Source organism: Bos javanicus, chromosome 24, assembly GCF_032452875.1.
Source record: "Bos javanicus breed banteng chromosome 24, ARS-OSU_banteng_1.0, whole genome shotgun sequence".
NCBI classification, from domain to species: Eukaryota; Metazoa; Chordata; class Mammalia; order Artiodactyla; family Bovidae; genus Bos; species Bos javanicus.
This window is the reverse complement of record NC_083891.1, coordinates 43,474,027-43,500,674: the sequence shown is the minus strand read 5'-3', so window position 1 is coordinate 43,500,674 and position 26,648 is coordinate 43,474,027. Positions and strand designations below refer to the sequence as shown.

Sequence of the window (26,648 nt, the reverse complement as noted above, 5' to 3'; positions counted from 1 at the left end):
CTAACATTTACACTTCACTTTTGGTGGACTGTATGAGGTTTTGTACATTCTCAATCATGTGATCTGTGAATCTATGTACTTATTTGGAGCTTAGAGTTATCATTCTCATCTCTCAGTGAAGGAATCTTGAATTCCTTTTGCTCCACCATCACGAACTGAAAACTGATAGAAACGACCTCAGCCTCTGAGGGCACCTGCTGAACAGTTCCTATTAGTTTCATTCACGTTTTCTTCTGAGTTGACTCCAGTTTGTGACAGCGTCCAGAAGCCTGAAGTGACACCTGTCAGGTGACAATCCCTGAATGTCCTGTGTAGAAACCAGAACTGTATGATGTGATCTACCAGTGTTGTTTATAGCAGAATATAGTGATTTCTGAAAAGTCAGAATAAGAACCAAATAAGCATCAGAAACATTTCTGAGACGATTTTTTAAGTACTTACAGTCCCCACCACTCCCAGCCAATATATATTGTGAAAAGATTTTTTGTTAAAAAAAAAAAAAAAAACAAGAGACACATGTATCACTGATTATTTTTAATGATTTTAAGCTGCAGTTCAACCACAGCATTAAAAACAGTCAGAAAGGGCTGATTTCATAATACACAGCACTAGAGCATCATCATCCTTTAAGGATTGCGATTACAGACCTTGGGTCTAGGAACTGTATCATCACTCAGACAGGCAGGTACAAAACAGCTGGAAATCCTTCTCTGTGTATAACTGGGAATTACATTGAACAGTAAGCACAAATGGCGGTTTAAAAAAAGACCATGACTTTGGATTATCATAGGTCATGTGAACCTGTGATACTGAACCTAATGACTATTGAAAAGTTCAGATACAGCTGTATGTGTCATTATAAAGCAGCCTAGTGAAAGTGAACTAAATGCTATTAATAGTATTACGCATATTTAAAAATAGCTTTTATATCAGAAAATGTGATTTTTGAAAGCTATGAAATGAAGAATAGTAATACAGGAGGCAAGCACATTAAAATGAACCTGCATCAGTAACAGTAAAGTTTAAGCCTCTATTAGTCCTGTAGAAAGGAAGCCATGCTGTGTACCAGCTTTAGTGCTTCAGACAACAACCTGCTCAGCGTCCTGTGCGGGGGAGGGGTTCTGACAGGGAGGAGCCTCCACCCTTGACTTGAGCCACCAGGACCCTGCTGCTAGCAGTGAGCAGACAGCAGGGGCTCTGAGTGCAAAACACAGACCCTAATCATCTTGTGGCCCCTGAAAAGCACAGCTGGAGGACTGACCTCTGGTCTGTTAGCATCAAGAGCTGCAGAGGCACTTGCAGTACTTATTTTGTGGATGAGAGTAATTCTGTCGTGATTTTCAAATCAGAACACATACTGCAAAACAAATAAAAAACAATTAACTAGAATTAACATCCTCTGATGACAGAATAAACTGGAAGTATGGATCAGCTGGGCAGTATTTCACCAATGACCTCCATGGACAGAACTTGGAAGGAGGCCCACACCCAGAGTTTGTTTCATCAGTGGTTTTAGTGAATGTTGTCACTTCTTTCTTTTTTGACTATTAGAATATTTGAAGATAAACACAAAGGTCACTATCAGAATCACGAGAGCTGGAAGTAGATGCTTTGTCAGGGGGAATGGCGTGATCCCTGGTCAATGGCAAAGCCTAGTTTGGTTCTGGGGTAGTTTTCACCAGGATATATCAAAGGGAAGGGATTAAGACTTCACTCGGCTAGCTGACTGCCAGTCTGTTCATTATAACCCGTAACAGACATTTTTCTGAGAATGGGGTCTTCTCAAGTGGACTGGTTTGTTCAGAGTTATTTTTCTCCAAACACTACTGCTCATTCAATGGTTCACAGCTTCCATTTGTCAGAAAGGCACAGAGAGACAGATGGTCATAAATGCATCTAGACTGCACAATCCTTGCTGCAGGCCACTGTGCTCACTCTGACCTAAGTTCTGCAAAGTTTTACAGTTCTAATGAAAAGTGCATTCTTCACTGGGTCTGCCCTCTTCATTCTACAACGTAAGATAGAATATGTTTTCATAAAGCAAGTTGAAAAAATCAGCATTTTTCCTGACTCTAATACTGGTCCAGCTGAACTTGAAGGGATTAAAAATAAGCATCTGGTGGCCCCAGAAGGCTACAAAATTTTAAAAACTTATTTCTTAAAAAGTGTTTTCACAGCAAAGATGCAACTCTGATTGCTGTATATAGGCTGCACTTGCTTGTTCACACTTATTTCCCTTGTGTTATAATATTGATATTTAATAAGAAAATAAATGACATAGACTTTATCTGTATGCATCCACTCAGATTTCCTTACAAAAGAGGACAAAACACATAGGCATTCACAAATTCTATGCCATTTCTGTTAAATCTGGTTCCTATACATTATATTGCAGTACCATTTTTGTTCCACCCATTGGGTAGGATATGTGCATAATCTAGTCAAGTTATATATACAGCACCTTACAAAATGAATATGTGACAGACACTGAAAGCACCGCCATGAGTGAGGCATGACCGCGTCAGCTGAAGTTAGAACATGTGGCACTTCAGTCACTCTGAAACTGCTGCACTCTGAGCTCTGTGGAAGGATGTGGATCCTCATCACCTGCATCTCTGGACAGTTCTCACCCAGCACCATGCACACTGAGGACAGCACCGCTCACAAGGCCTCCCTTCCTGAGCCAACCTGAAGGCAGTAGCAGCAAATGACCGTCTAACCCTGGCTGTGAATACAGACCCAAGATGCAGCACTTGGGGAGTAAAATAACCTAAGCTGAGATCCTGATTTCTAGGGAATCCACACAAGGCAGGTGAGCCGCTAGGACCCTTTCATGGTTGGGGTGAGAGTAGGTGTTTCATCTGCCTTTGTTGGGCCCCTTTAGACACAGTGTCCTCACACTGGGGGGACTTGCCAGTGCATCTCCACTTCACCAAAGCCATGGTAACCAAGGCGACCATGCAAAGGGGGAGCCTGGTCCCTGCTCTTCCACCAAGAAGTGGGGAGCAGGTGTCTGTCACTGCAAGGCCACACACCCAACACCAGTATCCTTCCCAGTTTTTTCCTCATAGACACTGCTGAGCTTTGGAAATTTTAAGAAAAATGCAGGGTACACCAACGTGTTGTCATTGGAAACAGCAGACCTCAAGCAGCAGCCTCAGCACCACAAACACAATGCTTGGGGAGCAGCCCCCAGCTGCCGTGTCTCAGCCAGGCTGACCCACACGTAAGCCATGTGGCCAGCAGCGGATGGAAGCTGCTTTGGAGGGGCATATGGCCCCAGCCAGTGTCTGCAGGGACACCCCCTCCAGAGAGCAGGCAGAGGTAAGGCCTGGGACTGCCTGTCAGGATGCAGCCTCTGGCTCTGAGGAAGGCAGAGACTGGAATGGATTCTGCCAGGTCTGAGCACTTCTGCAAAGTGCTGGCCTTTGAGCCCTTCTTCTTAAGATAACAAAATACACATAAAGAGCAGTAACTCGAAGTTAAAGACATGCTTATCTAAGCACAGATCCCTGTGCTGGGGTGAAAGGCCTGCAGTTTCCTGCTGGCCCCTTCCTACTAGCCCCTGTCCTCCTCTCCCAGCTGCAGTTAGTGGATTTAAGTGTCATTCTCAGGACAAACCTGCCTGTGTTTTGCATGTTTCCCTGTGCTGATTGGGCTGTGTATCCAAGTGTATTTGTGGTGTGGAGGACAGAGAGTAGGGCTGTCAAGCTTTTTAAACACTGAATTTTGGTCACAGAAGAACTCTAAATGCGTGGCTTGTTTAGCAAAATCTCTTTTGTAGGAAAGGACAACCTCAGTGAGGAACAACAGGCTTCCTGAAAAAGTCAACAGATGCATGAATCTTCCTGTAGGTGGGCCTGCTCAAGGCTCACACCCAGGGTGTTGCTGAGACTGTGGAGCCCAGCTTCCACCCACTGCTCCCTGGTCACCTGACTCTGGCGTCTAACCTGGATGCCACTGACTAGGCTGCAGCTTCAGAGCCATGTCTCCTTTCCATGCCAGGCCACACAACTTTTGAGAGAGTAGAGACCTAAATCACCTTATCCCTGTATGGAAGGGAGACTGACCTAATTGAATTTAGGACCTCAGCTTTTAAACTAATTCATTACAGAGGCCCAGCCTCAGAGACCATCCAAGTCATGCTTTGAATAGTTAGAGATGTGGACATCTTTAACTATTTACATTAGAGGCAGTTATCTAATAGGGTGGCTGAAAGGGAGCAACCTCTGTTTTAAAGGACAATTAAAGTTATTTGAATTATTGTTTTGCCAGTACCATGGACAGAGGCCAGATGTTCAGGTATTTGCAGAAATTTACCAATTTCGGAGCATAACTCACCATTTTGAGCTAGAACCATAGACTGGGCTCACCCACTCTCCCCAAAGTGCTGGCGAAGTTTGGAATGACGACACCATCAGCCAACCTCGTCCTGCACCTGGGAGGATGCCTGACTGAATCTGCCGCAGATGAGGAGGACAGGCACTTCCCCATATTCACCACCAACTCAAGGTGAAGCCTCCATCAAGCAAGCATAGGCTCGTGGTCAAGGCCGTCTGACCTCGTTGGGGGATGAAGGGGTCCTCTGGTCAGGTCCCCCGGAGCTCTGCCTGTCCTAGAGCTCCCACTGTGGCCCTCAGGAGGCACACTGCCCAACAGGATCTGAAGCATGAGTGACAACCGCTGACCATTTTCTCCTAAGGTAGACCAACTACTTGTGTGGATGTCACTGTGAAATGGATGAGGATTCCAATCCTCCAGACAAAACCCGGGACTTACCAGCCAAAGAAGGGCCTCAGAAAGGGCAGCAGACAGGACCTGAGGTTGACAGTGCTCTGCCAGCAGCACAAGGGCACCTCACCAGACAACCACACCCAAGACGACAACACTAAGAACTGAGTGGACACTTGGACCTGCAGGTCAGAGACCCTGCAAGACCAGGTAGGGACTGCACAGAAGCCTCCACCTGGGTGAAGGAAAGGCAGATACTCTGCAGAAGGAAGTTACTGTTAGGGGAGAATGGACGTTACAAAGATTGAAGTCTTCTGGCCGAGTTTAGCTGCAGGTTGTGCTTTTCATTTTCACCCAAGGCTCTGAGTCACTCCCTGCCCAGCTCTGCTCTCCAGGAGAGGCTGAGTGGCCCAGCAGCATGGCTGGTTCTGAGCCCTGCGTCTCTCCCAGGCGCTGGTTCCCATATGGGGCTGGTTCCCTTCCTCAACTCAGGAGTTTCTACACACACAGAACCCCCAGCCAGTGTCGGGCAACACCAGGGCAGCAAGCACATCGGAGCCACTGCTGAGTCTCACTGATCAGCCATCCAGGCCTGAATTCAACTATCCAGGGAAAAACAGACCACAGGAAACACTGAAATCACATGTTTCAACAATATAAAAATAACCACCTTGCATTTTAAACAATTTATTGCATAAAATAGTATATTATCTGAGTATATTTCATGCTACAGTGAAAAAAAAAATCAATTACTGCAGAAAGTGCCCTGCTGGAGCACTAGGGCAGCACTGTGTGATGTGTGAATGCAGGCGTAAAACACAGCCTGAGGCTGGAGGGACTCAACCCACCAGGAATGTGGGAGTTTCCTCTGCTCCATCCAGTCTGCAGGTGCCTTGGTGATGCATGCCCTGTGATCACTCTCTTCACAAGTGTAAGTTAGCAGTATGTTAGGCTACCTCCCCAAACACCCTTTCCTGCACAATTATGGGGGGAACATTATTATGGGGCCTAATGATGCATAGGTGAGAAAACAACATACAGGACTTCACATAAAGCTTCCTCATGTTAAACAATGAAGATAGTGCAATTTTTAAAAACACAGCATCACAACACAGATTTAACTCCTTGCATTCATCTGACTTCACTTTATACCTTGGCACACAAAGCAGAAACTTCAAATCATATTTTTTTAAAACAAAAGTTCCACAGTTCGGGGGGAAAGCAAACTAGCGAATCTTCCCCATAATGTATAACATTTTCCTCTGTATTCGGTTAATTGTAAAACAGGCATTCTGGCCTCTGCTTTCACATTAAAGTCAAATACCTCGTGGGTTTTATTTCATGGTGTCTTCAAAGCACCCTTTTGTGTTCTCATGCCCACACTTCGCCAAAACCAGCCCTGTCCCGTCTCTGCCGCAGGTGAATACTGTTGTGGCCAGACTGGAGGTTTACACTATTCCTTTCTGCGTGTGGTTCCCCTGAAAAGAACTGTTCTGTTTTACTGAGTTCTGCTGTGCTGCGACGCCCCCATTTCTTTTCTCACATCAGGTGTGCTCACAGGTCAGACGCACTCCCTGGGCTTCCTGTCCGTGCCCTGGTCGGGCAGCTCCGTGCTCCAGGGCCTTCCCGCTGGAGCAGCAGTCTGCTCCCACTGTGTGCGCTGCTGTGCTGGGGGTGGGAGGGAGTGGCGGCCGGGTAGTGGCCCATCGCCTCACTGTAGGCCGGGGGCGGCCCCGCCATCCTCCCAGTACTACTGCAGGTGCTGGCACTGATGCCTGAATTGCTGCTGGGTGGGCATGGGCCCCCACTGTACACGGATACGCCTATCAAGTCGCTGTCAAATACAGTTCGGTTGGGCGGTGCCCGCACCGACTCTCGGTTGAGTTCCATCTGCTGTTCAGGGTCCCGGAGCTGCAGGGTGCAGGGCCCCTGGTAAGGAGGCGGCTCCTCCCCGTCCGACAGGGAGATGGTGGGGGGAAGGTCAATCTCGTGCTGCACGTAGGGGTAGGTGGGCTGGAAGCGGCTGAACCGATCCCTCTGGAGAAAAGGTGGGGCAGTCACCCCATCCCTGCACCGCGGGGCATACATGGTCTGCAGGGAAGAGAGGAACGGCTGCGAGATGTTCTCAGCACAGTGATGACCAAGGACGTGACGGCCGCAGGGAAATTCACGCCTGGTCTGTTCTCACCCATCTGACAACTTCCCCCACCAAAAAAACAAGTAAAGACTATTCCAGGAAAAAAAGTTTTCTCATTCCTAATGACTTATATCACTCACCTTGCCAAACCCAGGATGGTTCAGCAACGGATAATTGCAGTTACCTGAAAATGTAGGTTTAATGGAGTTATTGTATGTGCTATGTGTACATTTCCCACTGGGTTAAGAAGAATACAGGAGCCCCCACCCCCAGGCCAGCCCCCCACATGACCTGCTCCAGGTCCCACTCTTTTTTATAGAAAGTAAGGACAGCCCCTCTGCTTTCTCAAGCCCCTTCCAGCTCTTAGACCTGTGATTCAGAGGAGTGGGGAAAGGGACAGAATTTCCTTTGTAATTGAAAGTTGCAACTTCACGGGCCTGTACTTGGAGCAGATTACAAGGCTGGGACAACTTATGACTTATTTATAGGAACCTGTTGCCCTATCAGTTACTTTAAAATATGAAACAAGTGACTTTTTCTTTCTGGCTTCTAGACTTATCCAGTTATTTTGGATAAAATTTCCTGTAATTTTTAGCAAACAACATGAAAAATGTTTTATATTCCAAAGTAAAGATGATTATAGATTTTTTTTCCCCAAAAGAATCCAGACATTTTATTTAACATAACTTATTCACCATTCAACTTTCTTCTAGAGGAAAGACATACATATATAAAGATATATATTCATCCATCAACTTCTCTCATACCGTATTTTTAACTTAAAGCAAAAAACTTATTTTCCCAATTGTATGTGTGTGCATGCTCAGTCGTGTCCAACTCTTTGCAACCTCATGGACTGTGGTCCACCAGGATCCTCTGTCCATGGAATTTTTCAGGGAGGAATACTGGAGTGGGTTGGCATTTCCTACTCTAGGGGATCTTCCCCACCCAGAGAACGAACCTGCATTGGCAGGCAGATTCTTTACCACTGCACCACCTAGAAAGCCCCTTCCCGATCATACTAAGTCTTTATTGAATCTGTTACAACACTTTTATGTTTTGGTTATATTGGCCTCCAGGTATGTGGGATCCTAGCTCCCTGGCCAGGGACTGAACCCCTTGCATTGGAAGGTGAAGTCTTAATACCACTGGACCACCAGGGAAGTTCCTCCCCCACCTCTTAAACCAGGTTATTAGCACACATCTTAGTCTTTGTGCTGACACATTCAACCCTTCCACCAATTTTGTTCATTTCCTGCCACCCACACCTCGCCAGTCTCCAATCCCTTACCTCTGAGGTGGGCCGAGGTTCAGAGCCGTCTGAAGGCCACAGGCACCCTTCCTGGGTGGGGAGCAGGGAGTGGACATCACAGGAAGATAATTAGTTTCACGTAGCAGCACCCAAAGCCAAAGCATCACACACACTCTGCTGAACACAGACTGTTTAACACCCAGGACCACAAAGCCCAGCCCTTAATCTGCACCTCGAGGAAACCTGTGGCCACAAGTACAACAAATCTCCCCACAGTAGCATTGAGAAAGGTCTGGAGTCTCTCCATCTACACATGTGTGTGTGCAACTCTGGTATCAAGCCTTCCGAGCTGGGGCTGCCCGTTAACAACAGCAGAAGGAAAGCACTGCCCATCTACACCAGTGGGCTTTCAAACTGAAAACTGAGTTTCCCAAACCTAAGAGCCTTCTGGGCATCTTCCAATGAACTGATTCTTCAGTACAAACATTCACAAGGTAAGTGGAACCTGAGATTGAGTTGTAGTATCTTGTTTCACAAATGTTTGGCCAGGCTGACAAGCAAACAGTAGGCATGACTAAGGATCACTTCTAAGACCATGAACCTATCAACCGAGTATTTCCATGTGGTATCCCTTCTGAACTCATTGTTGACTACAGCAGGGTCTGCTGGGCTGTTGTGATTGATAAGAACTGTATCAGAGTGAGGGTAGTGCCCACATTTTTGGATTCCAAAAGAATAAGTACACATGATCTGCCATCGTAGCCTCCGGTGACCTGAAAGTGACCAGAGGCAGACCTAGGAGGCGAAGGTGACTTTCAGAGGCAAAGGTGACCTTCCCTGCTCCCTGCAGGCCAGCGTCCAGCACAGCCCCCCTCACTGCAAGCAGGTGGCATCCTTAGGTCTGACTATACAACCATGTAATGGCGATAGGCCACAGAGTGACTAACCAGGTGTCCAAGCCCCAAGCGTTGAGAACAGCACAGAACACCCTCCACTGTTTCCAGGACTCAGAATTCTACTCTTGGTGACAACAGCAGAAGATTAAAGCACAGGGAACAGCCTGATGGCCAGAACTCACAACGCCAGATGAAGCAGGTGAGGAAGGACCCAGAAGGGTGGCACATTTTCTGAAAATGGCAGTAACCATTCTCAATGGTTTTATTTCCCTAGAAATTAGCAAAACTGAAAAAATGCCTGAAAAAGATTCACACCAAGCCCTGTACACACTCAGTCCTGTATTTCACTAAATTCACATCAACCTGTTTCTAAATCCACATGCTTCCCAGCCCTGCTTCTCACAGTCCCTCCTGTCAACCCCACCCCTCCAGACCTCCCCTCCCCCTGCTTCTCTGGCCACTCAGCCTGTTCCCCCTGGGGACACGTCTACATCACCACCGCCACAGCAAGCACAGCAAATGCCCCGGGGAGCCAGGTCCTCTGACCACGGCGGAGTAAGCTGAGAAATAAGTTAGCAGTTTATAGAATTTACAGCAACAGGAATGAAATCAAGCCAGCACCACTACCCAGGCCCATATGCACTGCATCTCTCCTAGCTGTGTGCTTGTGAGAACTGTTCACTCAAGCTGTGTCCACAGAGCACCTCTTGGTGACCTAAAGATGCCCCCATGGGTGCCGCGGGGAGCAGGGCCACCAGGACCCAGGCCCACAATGGCCTTGGGCCACCACGAGGGGCTCCAGGGAATCTGCATGTTGTGGAGAAGGAACAGGACAGCTCTGGATCTCACAGGCTGAAGATGCGTGTTTTCAGACTCCTTTTTCCTCGAGGAATCTGCTTTGTATTTTACTCCTCCAGCCACATTGGCAGGAAACTTTCCCCTAAGTTGAACCTGACACTAAAACATCTGTATTAAAGATTAAAAAATCACGTGCTCTTCCAAGTGATTGTCTTTACCATCCCAATGATCCAGATATGCCGGCTGCAGACCCAGAACACAATGACTGCATTTTTTCCTTTTAAATCTGGCACTTTTTTCGGGCTGGATGATGAGTGGAAAATCAAAATTGTCTTTTTTAAAGTTGTGGTAAGTTATATGTAACATTTACTATTTTAATCATTTGAAAGCATATGGTTCTGTGGCATTAAATCCATCCACTTGCCATGCACTGATCGCCGCATCCATCTCCAGAATTTGTCTTCTTCCCAAACTGAGACACCACACCTACTAAACACCAACTCTGTATTCCTTCCACCCAAGGCCCTGGTGACCAGCACTCTACCCTCTGTCTCTATGAATCTGACTGTTCTAAGGACCTCATCCAAGTGGAATCATACAATACTGTCCTTACTTCACTGAGCATAATGACTTTATGGCTTATCCATGGTGCAGCCAGTGTCAGCATTTCCTTCCTTTTTAAGGATGAGTAATAATCCACTGCAGGGACATACTGTATTTTGTTACTCATAGGTATCTTGGTTGGGTCCACCTTTTGGCCATCATGAATAATGCTACTGTAAACGGGGGTGTACAAATCTCTCTCTGAATCTCTGCTTTTCATGGAGGAGAACTTTTGGGTCATGTGGTAACTCCATGTTTAATGTGGAGGGGTGGTGGGAACCACTACTGTTTCCCATAGTGGTGGTACCATTTCACATTCTCACCAACGAGCACAGGGTTCCAATTTCTTGCCAATCCTGATCTTCTAGTTTCTTGATAACCAGTCCAAGTGGGTGTGATGTGGCATCTCACTCTGGTTTTGGCCTGTGTATGGTTAGTATGTTAAGTCAGGGTTCTCCAGAGAAACAGGAGACAGATTGATTATAGGCATCGACCACGTGTTCACGGAGGCAGAGAGGTCCCACATCTGCAATGTGTAAGATGGAAAACCAGGAAAGCCAGTGGTATAATTCAGTCCAAATAATGAAGAACTGAGAACTGGGGAGGCCACTGATATATGTTGTGGATTTCCAAGGCCCCCACACCAGGATCTCTGATGCCCAAGGGCAGGAGAAAATCAACATCCCAGCCCAAGAAAAGAGAGGAAGAAAGAACATGTCCATCCTCCACCTTCTTGTTTTACTCAGGCCCTCAGGGATTGGATGATGCTCACCCACACTGGTGAAGGCAGATTTTCTTCACTCCGTCCACTGAGTTGAATGGCTATCTCTTCTGGAATGACTCTGACAGACACATCCAAAAGTAATGCTTTATCCAGGCATTGTTTAGCTCAGTCAGGCTGACACATAAAATTAACCATCACAATTAGTGATCCTGAGCTCTTCTCATGTGCTTGTTGGCTATTTGTATTATCTTCCTTGGAGAAGTATCTACTCAGGTTCTTTGCCTATTTCAAATCTGCCTAAATTAAAATTATGTTGACTTACTTTGTTGTTATAAAAGTTCTTTATACTTTTTGAATATCGATATGTGATTTGCAAATATTTTCTCCCATTCTGTGAGTTGCCTTTCAATCTCTTAATAGTGTCCTGTGATAAGGTTAAGATTTTAATTTTTGAAGTCCACTTTACCAATTTTTTTCTTTGGTTGCCTGTGCTTTTGGTGTCAGATCCAAGATACCATTGCCAAATCCAATGTCATGAAGCTTTTTCCCTATTGTTTTAAGAGTTTAATAGTTTTAACTTGTACATTTAGGTTTTGATACATTTTGAGTTAACTTTTTGTATATGCTAGTAGATAAGGGTTCAATGTCGTTATTTTGCAATGAACACCCAGTTTTCCCAACACATTTTTTAAGAGTGTCCTTTCTCCTTGAATGGTCTTTGGAACCCCTGTTGGAAATCACCTGACCATATATGGTAGTTGAGTCACTAAGTCATGTCTGACAAATCTGCGACTCCATGGACTGTAGCCCACCAGGTTCCTCTGTTCATGGAATTTTCCAGGCAAGAATACTGGAGTGGGTTGCAATTTCCTTCTCCAGGGGATCTTCCGGACCCAGGAATCGAACCCAGGTCTCCTGCATTGCAGGTGGATTCCTGCATTACCGGCAGATTCTTTTACTGACTGAGCTACAAGGGAAGCCCCTCTGACCATACATGGGGGAGTTTATTTACAGGCTCTCTATTCTATCCTATTGGTCTAATTGTTTGTCTTTATTGCATTCTGGTAATTTTTGAAATCAAGAAGTATGTAATTTCCAACTTCGTTATTCTTTTTCAATATTATTTTGGCTATGGGCGGAGTGGAGTCCCATGAATTTCAGGATGGGCTTTTCGATTTCTGCTGTGATTTTGACAGGGCTTTTACTGGCTCTGTGGATTGCTCTCGGTAGTTCCCACATCTTAACAGTATCAAGTCTTTCTGTCCATGAACCCAAGATACCTTTCCATTTACTTGAGAATGATTTTCTTTCAGCAACACTACAAACCATTCATATTCATGGTTAAGTTTACTCCTAAGTATTTTATTCTGTTTGATGTTATTGTAAACTGAACTGTTTTAATTTCTTTTTGGATTGTTCGTTGTTAGTGTAAACAAACACAACTGATTTTGGCGGGGGGGAGGGGGCTGATTTTGTGTCCTGCAACTTTGCTGAACTTATTAGTTCTAGTGGAGTTTTTGTTTATTAGTTAATTGGAACGCTTAGGGTTTTCTTACATATCATGTCATCTACAAAGAGAGGTAAGTTTACTTCTCCCTTTCGTACTGAGATACATTTCTTTCTTGCCTTGCTGCTCCAGCTGTGTTGGACAGAAGTGGTGAAAGCACGCATCCTCCTTCCTTGTCCAGGTCTGGCAGGGAAGCTCTCAGTCATTCACTGCTGTGTATCATGTTCACTGTGGGCTTTTCACAGATGACTTCACTATGCTGAGGCAGCTTCCCTGTATCTTAGTTTGTTGAATGTTTTTATTATGAAAGGGTGTTGAATTATGTTAGATACCTTTTTTGTATCAATGAGACGATCATGTAGTTTTTTTTCCTTTCACTCTGTTAGGTGAATTACATAGATTGATTTCATAATGTGGAGCCCTCCATGCATTCCAGAAATAAACCCCACTTGGTCATGGTGATATAATCCTTTTATTATGCTGCTGAATTCTCATTTGTTAGTGCCATTGAGGATTCTTGCATCAATGTTTATCTGGGATGTTGGCCATTGGTTTCTTTTCCTGTTGTGTCTTGGTCTGGTTTTGGTACTGGGGCAATGCTGGCCTATAAAATGAGTTCAAAAGTGTTCCATCCTTTTCAATTTTGGGGGAGGAGTCTGAGGACTGGTGTCAATTCTTTGAATGTTTTGTAGAATTCACCAGTTAAGCCATTTAGTCTAGGAAATTTCTTTGTTGGAAGGTCTTTGATTATTGATTCAATCTCCTTACTAGTTATAGATCAATTCATATTTTCTCTTTCTTCAGGACTCAGTCTTAGGGAGTTTCTAGGAATCTGTCCATTTCATCTGGGTTATTATTTTTATTCAATGTGTTGATATATAAGTGCTCAGAGTACTAATACTCTTTTTTTTGTCTGTATCTCTTAGGTTTTTTTCCCATCCAAAGGATACCATCCTTATAGCACTGAAAGAGAGTCATCTGTGACCAGGATTCACTGGCTGGTGCTGTGAGCTGCAGCTGAAGCCCACTTGCTGCCGTAGGACCATGGGCACTGTGACCACATGAGACCACCCCATGCCCCCAAAGTTCTTGGTGTAGCTCTCAACTAAACTCTCCTTTCAATACACAGAGGACCACAGGGATCATCAGATTTGGGCACTGGAAACACCCAGTACAGAGTTTTCCATACTGTGAACTGCAGCCTCTTCAAGAGCTAAGTGGTATCGATTTAAGTGCTATGTCTTTCCTACACATTTGGTTAAAGTGGTCAGACAATCTGAAGGTCTCTGATCTGAGCCAATTCTCACTCATTTTGGATGGGAGGAAACTGAGGCCCAAGTAGGGTACATGACTCGCTGGAGGTGACACAGCCAGTTTGTATAAAGCAAGATCACTGCTGGATATTTCAGTTTCTACCCAAGGGTTCCTCACAGCAAATGAACATTATCATATGGCCTCAAATATTTGAAATTTTATTTTACTCCCTGTTCCAGGATGAAAAGCATAGCTAAAACTGATGTTTGGGTATTTAGCAACAACTTTGCCATCTGATAAAGAAGGCTGAGTGCCAAAGAACTGATGCTTTCGAACTGTGGTGCTGGAGAAGACTCTTGAGAGTCCCTTGGACAGCAAGGAGATCAAACCAGTCAAACGTAAAGGAAATCAACCCTGAATATTATATTGGAAGGATTGATGCTGAAGCTGAAGCTCCAATACTTTGGCCATCTGATGCAAAGAGCTGACTCATTGAAAAAGACTCTGATGCTGAGAAAGAGGGCAGGAGAAGAAGGACGACAGAGGATGAGATGGTTGGATGGCATCACTGACTCAATGGACATGAGTTTGAGCAAACTCAGGGAGATGAACAGAGAGGCATGGCATGCCATTCATGGGGTTGCAAAGAGTCAGACACAACTTAGCGACCAAACAACAACAAAAGTCCATTTTCTCTTGTTTCTTCCCTATTCCCAGACAGATTCCTCAGTCGTACTGACTTTTCCACCCAGGCGACACTAACAGCTTAGGCGCTGGTGACTGTCCACCTTGGGCAGCCATCATCAGACTTCTCAAGACTTCTTCCCTCCCAACTTGATTCAGTGTAGACCACATTCCCTAAGGGAAAGACAAACCATGAAGGAAGTTCTCCTGGGAGGAAAACAAAGGGACTCCTTTACTGTCCAGAACAATCAACAGCTAGAGAAAGCCTACAGGCCCAGAACCAAATCCAAGAGGAGGACTGTGATGTCTCCTGGGCTGGGGGCAGGGCCAGTGAGCAGTCAGGCTTCCAGAGGAAGTAGCCTGGGAACCAGAGAGCTCAGGGCCAAACACTGTGAGCCTCCTTTCAGGCAACGTGCCTTCTCGCCGTGGAGCTGGTGGGGGAGGAGCAGAGCCATCCTAGCCACCTCCCTTAGATGCCCAGGTCAGCCTCCCCAACAGGGACCACTCAGAATCAAGATAATTCAGAGGACACTTTTTTCCCCCCAGAACAAACCACATCAATTTTTAAGGACTAAGTAAAAGCAAACTTTACCAGCAAATGAACAGAAGTAACACATGAACATAGCCTTATCACAAGAGCCTTAACAACGGAGACCAAGCTTCTGTCCACCACCCCCTCCTGGGTCCTTCCTGGCCTTCCTCTGCAGCATTAGTTTGTAGCCCGAACAACATCAGGCTTACTATTGGTCACACTTGACTTTATACCAAAATCATATCAGTAACTTGATCAACTGCATCAACTGCATCATCAACTCTTGAGATTTAACTCTAAATGGATTTTGGCGGGTACCAAAAATCAAATCCATCCTCAGAGAACAAATAAGAAAATTCCAAACTCACATAAGCCAGGCTCTATAGGGATTCCCTGATGGAGCAGTGGATAATAATCTGCCTGCCAAAGCAGGGGACATGGATTCGATCCCTGGTCCAGGAAAATTCCACATGCCATGAAGCAACTAAGCCACGTGCCACAGCTATTCAGCCTCTCTAGAGCCCACAAGCTGCAACTGCTGAAGCTGGAGCAAATAAAGCCAGTGCTTCACAACAGGAGGAGCCGCTGCAGTGAGGAAGCCACGCACCACGACTAGAGAAAGCCCACTGCACAGCAACGAAGACCCAGTGTCACAGCCAAAATAACTAAGTTTAAAAAAAATGGTTCTACAAACTAAGAGCAGACTCCCTCAGAAAGAACACAAAGCTTTTTATCACAAACCCACTTAACTGCTGCTACCACTACTGAAGCATTTCCTTTTCTTGTAACTTAACTGCAGCCAATTGACTGATAGCTCTTTTTCATTTTCATCCAGAAATGGCTGCTTCCACCAAATTTAGGGCTGGTCCCTCCTACTGCCCTGGCCCCCTGGAAAGGCATTTCAGGGACACTGTGGTGATGCAGGCTCACTAGCCTTGCCAAAACAGCCTCCATCTGTCCCTCTCTTGGCAAAGAAGTATGTCCTTCCACAGGTCTTGGGGGCAGCAAGGGGCCACATGAGGAAAGGGCTATGACTGCACAAAGCAAATCCTCCAAAACTGAGCAAGCTGGGCCCAAAGGGGCCACTGATCCAACCCACCTTTTCCCAGAGGGCTCTCTGTGAGAACCCGGCTGTCACGGCTACTGAGGCCCCAGCTTGCCTTTCCCTTCTGGATAAAGGGAAAGCCCATTAGTGCAGAAAAGGAGTCAAGTTTCCTCAACCACATCAGAACATCTACATGTTCAGCCTCTCCTCAAAAACAAAAGCGGACTATTGGGCTTCATTGTTCCACCTTGACTATCAGCTCTTCCCCCAAGAAATATATAAAAATAACATTAACCAATAGTGTTAAACCAAACTTTCTAGAAGATGATAAATTAGATGCCCAGCCCTTCTCACACCCCTTTAAAATAAACACACTCTTTACTAACATGGTTGTGGAGACCTCACACGGTTCCAGAACAAATGGGCCAAAAGGCCCACAGAAGTACGGGAGTCCCAGCAATGCACTGGCTCAGAGCCCTGGATGCTCACACACGGGGAGGCCGGCAGGGGGCGCGCCACACCTACCAGCTGCCAACAGCAGGCACGGTGGCTTCTGGGGTGCAGACAGCAGACACCGCACCTCCAAACCCTGGCCACCTCCAAAGAAGCACAAACCACATGAGGCCATGGGTAGCCCGGACCCTCTAGGCCCCTTGTGGGGAGGCTGGCTGCATGTTGGGGCATCCAGAAGGGCACCTTGAAGCTGCCTTACCCCACACCCTCCTACAGTTTTCAGCCTCCTGCTCTGCAACCCTCCCCACACACAAATGGCCTCTGGAGACCCCCAGCCTCCCCCAAGACAGAAAATACCACCAAAAATAGCCACAGCACTGCTGATGGGGGGAGGCTGGGGTTCGCTGTGACGTTTCTTCGACTGGTGGGTACCAGGCCCACGTCCACTCAATGACCCAGGGAACGAAGGCAGGCAGAGCCCACACCAAGACCCTCTGATGAGGCAGGTTCCCTGTGGACACGCCTAGCTTGGGGAACTGCGGGCAAAGGCTCTCGTCACTGCTGTCATCCCCGAGGCAGCCACGAGACCCACGTGTGTAGCAGCATCAGTGCAACTACCGAAGGGCCCCTAGGGAGGATGGGGCGGAGTGGAGGGGGTGCGCTCAGGCTCAGAGCATCACTACAGCAGCGTCCCTGCACCGTGACAGCCACAGATGGTCCCCGGTGGGACCCTGACTGTAAGTGGGTCACACTGTTCTCCCAGAGCCACGTGAAAGGCGGTGGTACCTCTCAGGAGCCCTAAGGGAAGAGGCAGTAATTAGGGGGAAGAAGTGCTGCCAGTTGGGGAACACGTTCCTGGGCAGCGACCCCCAGCACTCCAGGATCCCATCTGTGTCGTGTCCCAACTAGACATGAAACAGAGCCCTGGCCTGGACTGAACGGTTTCTGGTCACTGTGTAAACGTGCATCATGAGTTTGTGAAACCTCTGGGAGTGGTATTTACACCTCCCTGGTTTTATCAGAAGAAAAATCCAAGCCCTGGGATGCACCTGCCCGGCACAGGGACTCAGGGAGGAAATGCGGCAGGAAGGGGATGTAGAGGGCGAGGGAAGGCGGAGGAGGAGGAGTCCCTCAGGGCTGACCTGCAGGCCCCTGTCCCTGTGGGTCTGGAGGCACAGACACTGTCCCTGTAGGTCTGGGGGCAGCACCCAGCAGTCCCACTCTTTCCCAGACTCTGGCTGCCAGGGACACAGGACACTGGAGAAACCTCAGCTCCACTCACGGGGACAACAGATCTGAAGCCCACACAACCCGCCAGCCCTCATGCCCCGACGGCTGGCACCCTCACAGCCCTGCCCTGCTGAGCCACCGTCTCATAGTATAGGCAGGGACGCAGGATGCATTGGTGACCATCGCACCCTGACCTGGGCATTCCGTGCGGTGGATTTATGAGCTGAGCCCAGTGCCATCCTGTGCCCGTGGTCCTAGCCCCAGCCTCACCCCCGGGGAGACCCAGACCCAGCCCACACTTACCAGCTGCGGCCTGTCCTCCTGCCTCTGGCCCTGCCCTGGGCGGTGGATGAAGGACCGGGTGGATACTCTGTAGTGGTTCAGCAGGCAGAAGATGACCACGACCATCACTGTGACCACCACCACCACCACAACCACCTGAGCGAACTCCAGCTCCGCTGCGACGAAGAGGAGAGTCGTCAGCCAGGCATGGGGCCACCCCCTCCCAGACCCTCCAGGGACAGAAACTTCTCCAGGCCTGCTGCCTGAGGGTATCGCCGTGTGGCTAACAGGTGAGGGAGAAAGGCCCCAGCTACTTAGACAGGTTCTGTCCTGAGACGGACCCATGTCACACGGGACAGGCAGCCACCACTCGGGCACCTTTCCCAGGGCAGGCAGCTCCTGGGTTCCATCTCCCGCGACACGAGAGGCTCAGGGCCCGGTCCCTGGCAGACCTCCCGCCCCTAGATGTTGAAACTATGATTCCCAAAGCATCTGCCCATGGCCGCGCAGCACCCTGGAGGGAAGAGGCACCACCCAGAGAAAGGACAGGACACGTCTCCACTGGGTTCCCACTGCGCCATTACAGAAGTCTGTCTAAACCACACACTCCCCACCCATGCATTCACCAGCAGTGTGTGGGGGCGTGGGTGCCAGTGCTTCTGTGGGAAGCGGAGCCCAGGGCCAGCCCTGCATCATCCTGTGGGGTTAGAAGGAGGGTCTTCCTGAACCCATGAGTCCCATCCTGTGGCACCATCCTCCACCCCAACCTTGGCCCCCGCTTCACACCTGAGGGACAGAGACTGACAAATGGGCCTGCCAGGCCAGGCAGGGGATTGGGCGGCGGCAGGGCCCAGGTGGGTGGGCTGGATGCACCCCTGGCCCATGACTGGGCTCCCTACGGTAGCTGTCCGCTCTGCTCTGTTGTGCTATGGACACCCAAGGCCTCGTGGCTGGTGGGCAGGGGCTTGTCTGCACTTGTACATCCTCGGGGAGGAAGCCCCCAGAAGCTACAAAGCACTACCAGGATCAAAATGGCAGCACCTCCGGGAAACTGAAATCACTGCCTGTCTGAGGGCCAGGGCTGAGACTCTGCAGCTGGGCTGCAGACACCAGTATGACCTCGTCTATCCTCACACGCTGTGGGCATGACACACGTGTGAGGCAGAAACACTTCTTCACAACGCTCTGCCTGCACACAACTATCCGTGTCTAGGACTCAGTGGTGCCCGTGTGACTGGACCCCAAAGCCCATCCCCGAGGACACAGATGAGGCTGCATGAGCAATGAGGAGCCCACCTCCATCATCTTGTGCTCCTGACGGCAGGCAAAGTGGTGGACTGAGGACAGACTCCAGAGCCCAAGCTGGGTTCTGGGGCACCCACTGCATAGGTGCCCACCTGGAGGATCGCTCCTGCAGGCAGATTGAGGCCCACCCTGGCCGCCAAGCACAAGGTGGGCATCTTAGGAGGGGACCACAGTTCTGGGGACAAGCAGACAGGAAGCATGGAATCAAGGGCTGCCAATGTGGCACCGAGACTGAACCTAAGAAAATGCCTTGTTTTACCGACTTTTATTTCTATTTTGTGAATGAACAGCAGTGCCGGGAGCCATCTCCCAGCATATTGCATATTGAGTGCAGCACTTTCACAGCATAATCTTTCAGGATCTGGAATAGCTCAACTGGAATTCTATCACTGCTGTGAGCCAGCGTGAGGAACTCAGCCCATGGCAAAGGTCATGAGGAAGGAGGCTCGGCATACGCAAAGGTGGGATCGAGCCTCAGGAGTCCCCCTGGAAATTCTCGAGCACCTACCCCCAAAACCAGAGTCTGCCTACTTTACTGCTTTGTGCTCTCACCTACACCTCTGACTTTACAGGGGGCTGTCCCCCACTACCTCTCTCTGAAAAAGAGTTAACTTACAGCTCCAGTTAATAAAGTTCCTGGGTCTGATAGTGTTTCAACCTAAAATCTCCTTTGGAAGTCCTCTAGCCTGCCTGAATAGGTTTTTCCGGCCACAGGTGATTGCTCAGAGCCCCCCATTTGTGAGAGGCATGAGATGTTCTAAACTGTCTAAATACAGATTCCTTTGAGCAGTTAAAAGATTGATTAGAAATTGTATTGGTGAAGGGTTTTTCACTTGTTGGGCCAATGTTTGCTGCTAAGTCTCCATATCCCTTACCTGCTGTGTCCCTGGCAATGTTTGTAACCTTGGACCCTTGAGTTAATTCTTTTACTTGTTATAGCCCACCACACCTTTGCCCTATAGGAATACAACTTTATCTAATGCTTTTGGAGGGTGGCTCCTGACCAATCACCTTTAGAGAAAAATAAACTTTCTGAAGAAAGAGTCTTAAAATGTTAACAGGCCTCTGGGCCAGAAGATGATGCAAATCACCTAAACTTTTGCGTATGATAAGTTTGCAGGAAGAAAGCCTGGCTTACTGCATGACTCTACCCCTTCCCCCATTATTCTCTATGCATAACTTAAGGTATAAAAACTACTTTGGAAAATAAAGTGCAGGCCTTGTTCACCGAAACTTGGTCTCCCCATGTCGTTCTTTCTCTCACCTTCTGGCTGAATTATTCAGCCTCTTTTCTCCACTGAATTTCCTCCCTGAGCTATCCTTATTCTATTACTCTTTATATCCTTAATTAACGTTTAAATAAGCTGTTGTTTCCTGATCGCCGATGCCGTCTCCTCTTCGAAACCCCTGACTCCACCGGGGCTGGATCCCGGCACTGCAGAGTATTCAAAACTTGCCTTTCAGGCTGCCTTGTGCCCTGGAATTGATAAATGTTTTCTCTTCTCAAGAAAACTGTACTGCTTTTTGGATGATGACTTCAGTGAGGGGCCTTACACGCCTCTACACGCGTTAAGGCTTCACTTGGAAGCTGTCAGCCCATGTCATCTTGTTCTGAATATGGAAGGCTATGCAGATGACCATTTGCAGCAAATCAATCAAATTACATTGTCATACTTCTATGGACATTTGTGGATATATATTTGTTTCACTTGAAAAGTATTTTTATTATAAAAAAAAATAATGAAGATGCCTTTAAAATGTAAAGAACATATATGGAAATAGTGTACAATATACAAGTTTCCCGCACGAGCCAGCAGCTCTCACCGCGATGCCCATGTCATCCAGGGCACAACTCAGCCATTCTGTGTATCTGTCTTTCACGTCTTGAATAAGGGCTTTCTTCTTTTCAATGAATGGAATTGCTGTACAAATATATTGTTCTTTTTTTCCACTCAATACTTCACAAACATCTTTAAACAAGATCTCATTCCCCAGTTCCTAAACACGAAACACTGGACCTTGCATTCTCTAAGCAACTGCTCTTTATGCCGCTAGATTTCTTTTTTCTACCATGATCAAAAAGATTTGTGTGGGACCCACACTTGTGAGCATCCCTAAGCAGAGATTCCACACACTGACACGACCTTCTACACTTGCTCTTGTCAGAGAGAGGGAAGGGAATCTCCTGCCTCGTGGCTCCAGACGCTGGGCCCTTTCCATTTGTACTAATTTGCAGGGGGGGTGGGGGCGGAGGGCAAAAACATGTATCTTGTTGTCATTTGTATTTCCCTGGTTACTAGTGATTGTGATCTTTCCCTATGATTAGTGGTAATTTGTATTTTTCTTCATATTAGTTCATATTACTTTATTTGTAGCTTTCTCATTTGTAAGCAGTCTTTACATATTATGGCTATACATCTTATCTGCTACACGTGTTACAAATATTTTCTCCTGGTCTGTCACTTCTTGAAACTTTTCCATGGGTTTAGAGATAATATAAATTTTTATGCCATCATATATTGTTATAATCTTTTTCCTTTATGGCTTCAAAGCTTCTCATTGATTAGGAAGGTCTTCTCTCCAATACTCTATACATATTTTTCTTCTAAGATTTTTATAGCTTGTTTTTTATTTGCTCTGGATCTTTATTTCTTTTGGTCTGAACAGGACAACAGCACCTAGAACCTTATGTTTTATCTGACAAACATGACTCATCTGACCTAATATCACACTAAAAAGTTCAGTACAAGCAAGGGGAGATAGTCTTCAGCTATGGGGACTGCACAGAAGCCTTCGCCTTTCTTTCAGAGGGAAAGAACTATTTAAACAACACCTGCTCTCAGGCTGTGCTGAGCCAGCTCTCTGGTCAGTGTGCTCGCTCCCGGGATCATCCTGGGACTCTCCCGGGCCCTCCCTCCTGCACTGCTGAGGCCGGCGGCCCTCCAGGGACATGGTCCCGCTGTACCCTTAAACATGACTCATTACCCCAAAGAGCTCTATGTGGATGACATCTACCAGCATTTACCATATTTGAAATTAAAACTGAAGATGTTAAATATTTTTTCATTAAAAATAAACTCACCACGTGTTAATACAAGTAACAAAATAACTTCCCAGTACCATGTCACTTAACACCATGCACATCTCTACCCCTACATGCCACCCAACGGCTTCACCTGCACCCACAGGATGTGTGGCTAACCATGACAGATCAGTGGTTCTTGTCTGCTTGTCCTTTCACGGGGGCTGTGGCGGCCACCAGGGCTGAGCCCCCACCTCCAGCCCCAAGGTTCCCTCTGTGAAGGCCCTCCATTCACTGACCTGTGTGACACACACAGTCCTGGAGAAAACGCACAGACCTTGAGCATGACTGACCTGCAAGCATTCACAGTTGGGTGGGATTCGTCCTGGGTTCTGTCTGCAGACAAAGGGCCCTGAAACTAATCAAAGCAGGTCAGTGGTTTCCGGGGGACCTATGTACATTCCACTGAGGCACTAACTCTCAAAATCTGTAAAGATTCTGTGTCTCTACATGAGCCAGAGGCCCTGGGAGACATTTATGTGTCTTGTGTGCCTGTTAGGGCGACTCTGGTCAGAGGTGATGGCTCTGTCCATTACAGATTCCCATTCTTTGAGGTTTATGACTATGCTATAAAATTCTGCCCTGAGATGAAATTTTCCACATAAAACTTACACCCTGGAATTTGGCCTTTAAAACACAAAATAGTACATTTTAGTAAGTTTGCTACACTTAAAGTCATGGATGAGGATTTTAAAAGAACACGAACTTTACATTCCTACAGACTCAAAACACAGTAGTAGTTTATTTGACATTTGTGGACATCAGCCTATAGCAAAGAATAATTCACTAATGTATTTTTAGTGTTTAAAAACTGTAACACATGGAGGAGGAAATGGCAACCCACTCCAGTGTTCTTGCCTGGAGAATCCCACGGACAGAGGAGCCTGGTGGGCTGCCGTCTATGGGGTCGCACAGAGTCAGACACGACTGAAGTGACTTAGCAGCAGCAGCAGCAGCAGCAGTTTATAATTCATATATAAAAATAGAGATTTTTAGAGAATAATATAAAAAAAGAAAACAATTTTAAATACCTTGCTCATCACAATAGTTCCATACCATCACTACTTAATATCTCAAGGCACATTAGCTACTGGGGATGCACTGCAGCATAATAGTAGTAAATGAAAGCTCTTAATTCACTTGATCTTAGCCAAAAGGCTAAGAAGAGATGAAAGTTCACATTTCTAACAAGCTTTTGGCTTGTTTCAGATATTTTGGCAGTAATATCTGATTAGACAATTATGTTTAACCTTATAAGACAAAGAGCTCTTAAAAGGAGATATAGAAGTTTAGTACAGCAAGGGATTCCCAAAGGACAGCAAGGGATTCCCAAACTGGAGAGAGTATAAAATGGCTGTGCCATTTTTGAAGACTTAGAATGGAAAAAAAGAAAAAGAATGAAGAAATCTCAGTAATGTTTTTGTCGATTGTTTGTTGGTTGAAAAAATATTTTGGATACACTGGGTTAAATATATTATTAAAATTTAAAAAAAAACAAAACTGTAACACAGAGAGCTATTTATCTAGAAATGTTCAATGCCCTACATGTGTTCCAACCACAGTGCCTCACACCCCATCATTTTGTAAAAATGTTACATGGTTTGACTCAGCTACCAAGCTGACAGCAGATTAAACATTTCTTAAATAAATCAGTCTAAGTTAAATAACCCTAAAATAGCTGCAAAACAGCAATGAAGTCCCTGTATTAATGCACTATGGAGTTGACCTGCACACTATTGATACCATGACAATACTTTTTCCCTCTATTGAAAAAAAGAATTATTATTATTCTGTGTTTGTCTCAATATTTATTTTCACAACAGTTAAGCTTCTCCCTACTAAGTGGCTTTTACTTAGAGAACCACAGTTACTCTTGCAAACCCAGGAGAAAATGGAAAGCAGTATGAAGTTTATACTTCACATGGATAAATTCAGGGCCAGTTAGACCCCAGTCTGGTTCCAGTTCTGCCATCTGACTCCATCAGCTGCAAAAGCTGTTTTCTCATGTGTAAAATAAAGCCGAGTCCTCCACTGTATAGCCAGTGGGAGCATGAAATAAAATAACCCCTTGAAACTGTGTACTCAAAGTGTGGTCCAGAGTGATGGTTAGAAACACAGGAAATTGGGTGCCATCCCACACTGGCTCAACCAGAGCCTGCATTTTAACAAAACCCCTAGGTGGCTTCTGAAACTTTGGACTAATCCAGAGTCCTCATCTGGATTAAACAAGCAAACTGGAGTTCAGAAAACCTGTGACCTGTGCGCCATACAGAAGAAACAAGGTGGAACCAGGGCCCATGACTGCTACTCAACACGACTTTCAAGAGTGGAGCTCTCTTAAGATTTCAAGTATCAAGGGAACATTTTATGAAAGAATGGGCACAATAAAGGACAGAATCAATAAGGACCTAACAGAAGCATAAGAGATTAAAGAGGTGACAAGAATACACAGGAGAACCATACAAAAAAAAAGGTCTTAATGACTTGCATAACCATGATAGTGTGATCATGTACCTAGAGCTTGATATCCTGGAGTATGAGATCAAGTGGGCCTTAGGAAGCATTACTATCAACAAAAGCTAGCAGAAGTGATGGAATTCTAGCTGAGCTATTTCAAATCCTAAAAGATGATGCTGTACTCAATATATCAGCAAATTTGGAAAACTCAGCAGTGTGTTCAGGACTGCAAAAGGTCAGTTTTCAATCCTAAAGAAGAGCAATGCCAAAGAATGTTCAAACTTCCGTAAAATTGTACTCATTTCACATGCTAGCAAGTTATGCTCAAAATCCTTCAAGCTAGGCTTTGGCAGTATACGAACCGAGAATTTCCAAATGTACAAGATGGATTTAGAAAAAGCAGAGGAACCAGAGATCAAATTGCCAGCAGCCACTGGATCACAGAGAAAGCAAGGGAATTCCAGAAAAATATCTACTTTGCCTTCATTTACTACACTAAAACTTATGACAGTGTGGATCACAATACACTGTGGAAAATTCTTAAAGAGATGGGAATACCAGACTACCTTACCTTCTCCTAAGAAACCTGCATGTGGGTCAAGAAGCAACATTTAGAGTCGGACATGGAACCACTGACTGGTTAGAAATTAGGAAAGTGAAAGTGAAAGTCCCTCAGTCACGTCCAACTCTTTGCGACCCCATGGAGTGTAATCCCATGGCCTGGAGTTCTCCAGGCCAGAATACTGGAGTGGGTAGACTTTCCCTTCTCCAGGGGATCTTCCCGACCCAGAAATCGAACTGGGATCTCCTGCATCACAGGCAGATTTTTTTACCAACTGAGCTATGAGGGAAGCCCTGAAATTGGGAAAGGAGTACATCAAAGCTGTATACTGTCACCCTGCTTATTTAACTTATATGCAGAGTACATCACGCAAAATACCAGGTTAGATCAATCATAAGCTGGAATCAAGATTGTCGGGAGAAAAATCAACAACCTCAGGTACGCAGATGACACCACTCTAATGGCAGAAACTGACGAGGAACTAAAGAGTCTCTTGATGAGGGTGAAAGAGGAGAATGAAAAAGCTGGCTAAAACCCAGCATTCAAAAAACTAAGATCAAAGCAGCTGGTCCCAACACTTCATGGCAAATAGAAAGGGGAAAAGTGGAAGCAGTGACAGATTTTATTTTCGTGGGCTCCAAAATCACTGTGGATGGTGACTGCAGCCATGAAATTAAAATATACTTACTCCTTGGAAGGAAAGCTATGACTAACCTAGACAGCATATTAAAAAGGAGAAACATGACTTTGCTGACAAAGGCCATATATTCAAAGCTATGGTTTTTCCAGTACTCATGTATGAACTAAGAGTTGGACCATAAAGAAGGCTGAGCACCAAAGAACTGATGCTTTCAAATTGTGGTGCTGGAAAAGACTCTTGAGAATCCCATAGAAAGCATGGAAATCAAACCAGTCAATTGTAAAGAAATCAACCCTGAATATTCACTGGGAAGACTGTTGCTGAAGCTCCAATAACTTTGGCCAACTGATGCGAAAAGCTGACTCATCACAAAAGACTCTGAGGCTGGGAAAGATTGGGGGCAGGAGGAGAAGGGGGAGACAGAGAATGAGATGGCTGGATGGCATCACTAACTCAATGGACATGTTGCTTTTT

General features: G+C 46.3%; 1 protein-coding gene across 10 annotated transcripts in view; it reads right to left on the bottom strand.

The window, feature by feature from the left end:
• Positions 1-519: 519 nt before the first annotated feature.
• The window catches only part of LDLRAD4 (low density lipoprotein receptor class A domain containing 4), a 172,252-nt gene continuing 146,123 nt past the window's right edge, over positions 520-26,648 (bottom strand). For 9 of the 10 annotated variants that reach the window (XM_061400029.1, XM_061400039.1, XM_061400030.1 and 6 more), the window contains 3 exons: positions 18,150-18,304; positions 8,160-8,210; positions 520-6,822 (listed from right to left, as the gene is read on the bottom strand). In XM_061400029.1, the coding sequence (XP_061256013.1) occupies positions 6,286-6,822; positions 8,160-8,210; positions 18,150-18,304 (743 nt within the window). In that variant the 3' untranslated portion in view covers positions 520-6,285. The remainder of the gene's footprint in view (positions 6,823-8,159; positions 8,211-18,149; positions 18,305-26,648) is intronic. The other variant, XM_061400038.1, reaches the window with a different exon arrangement.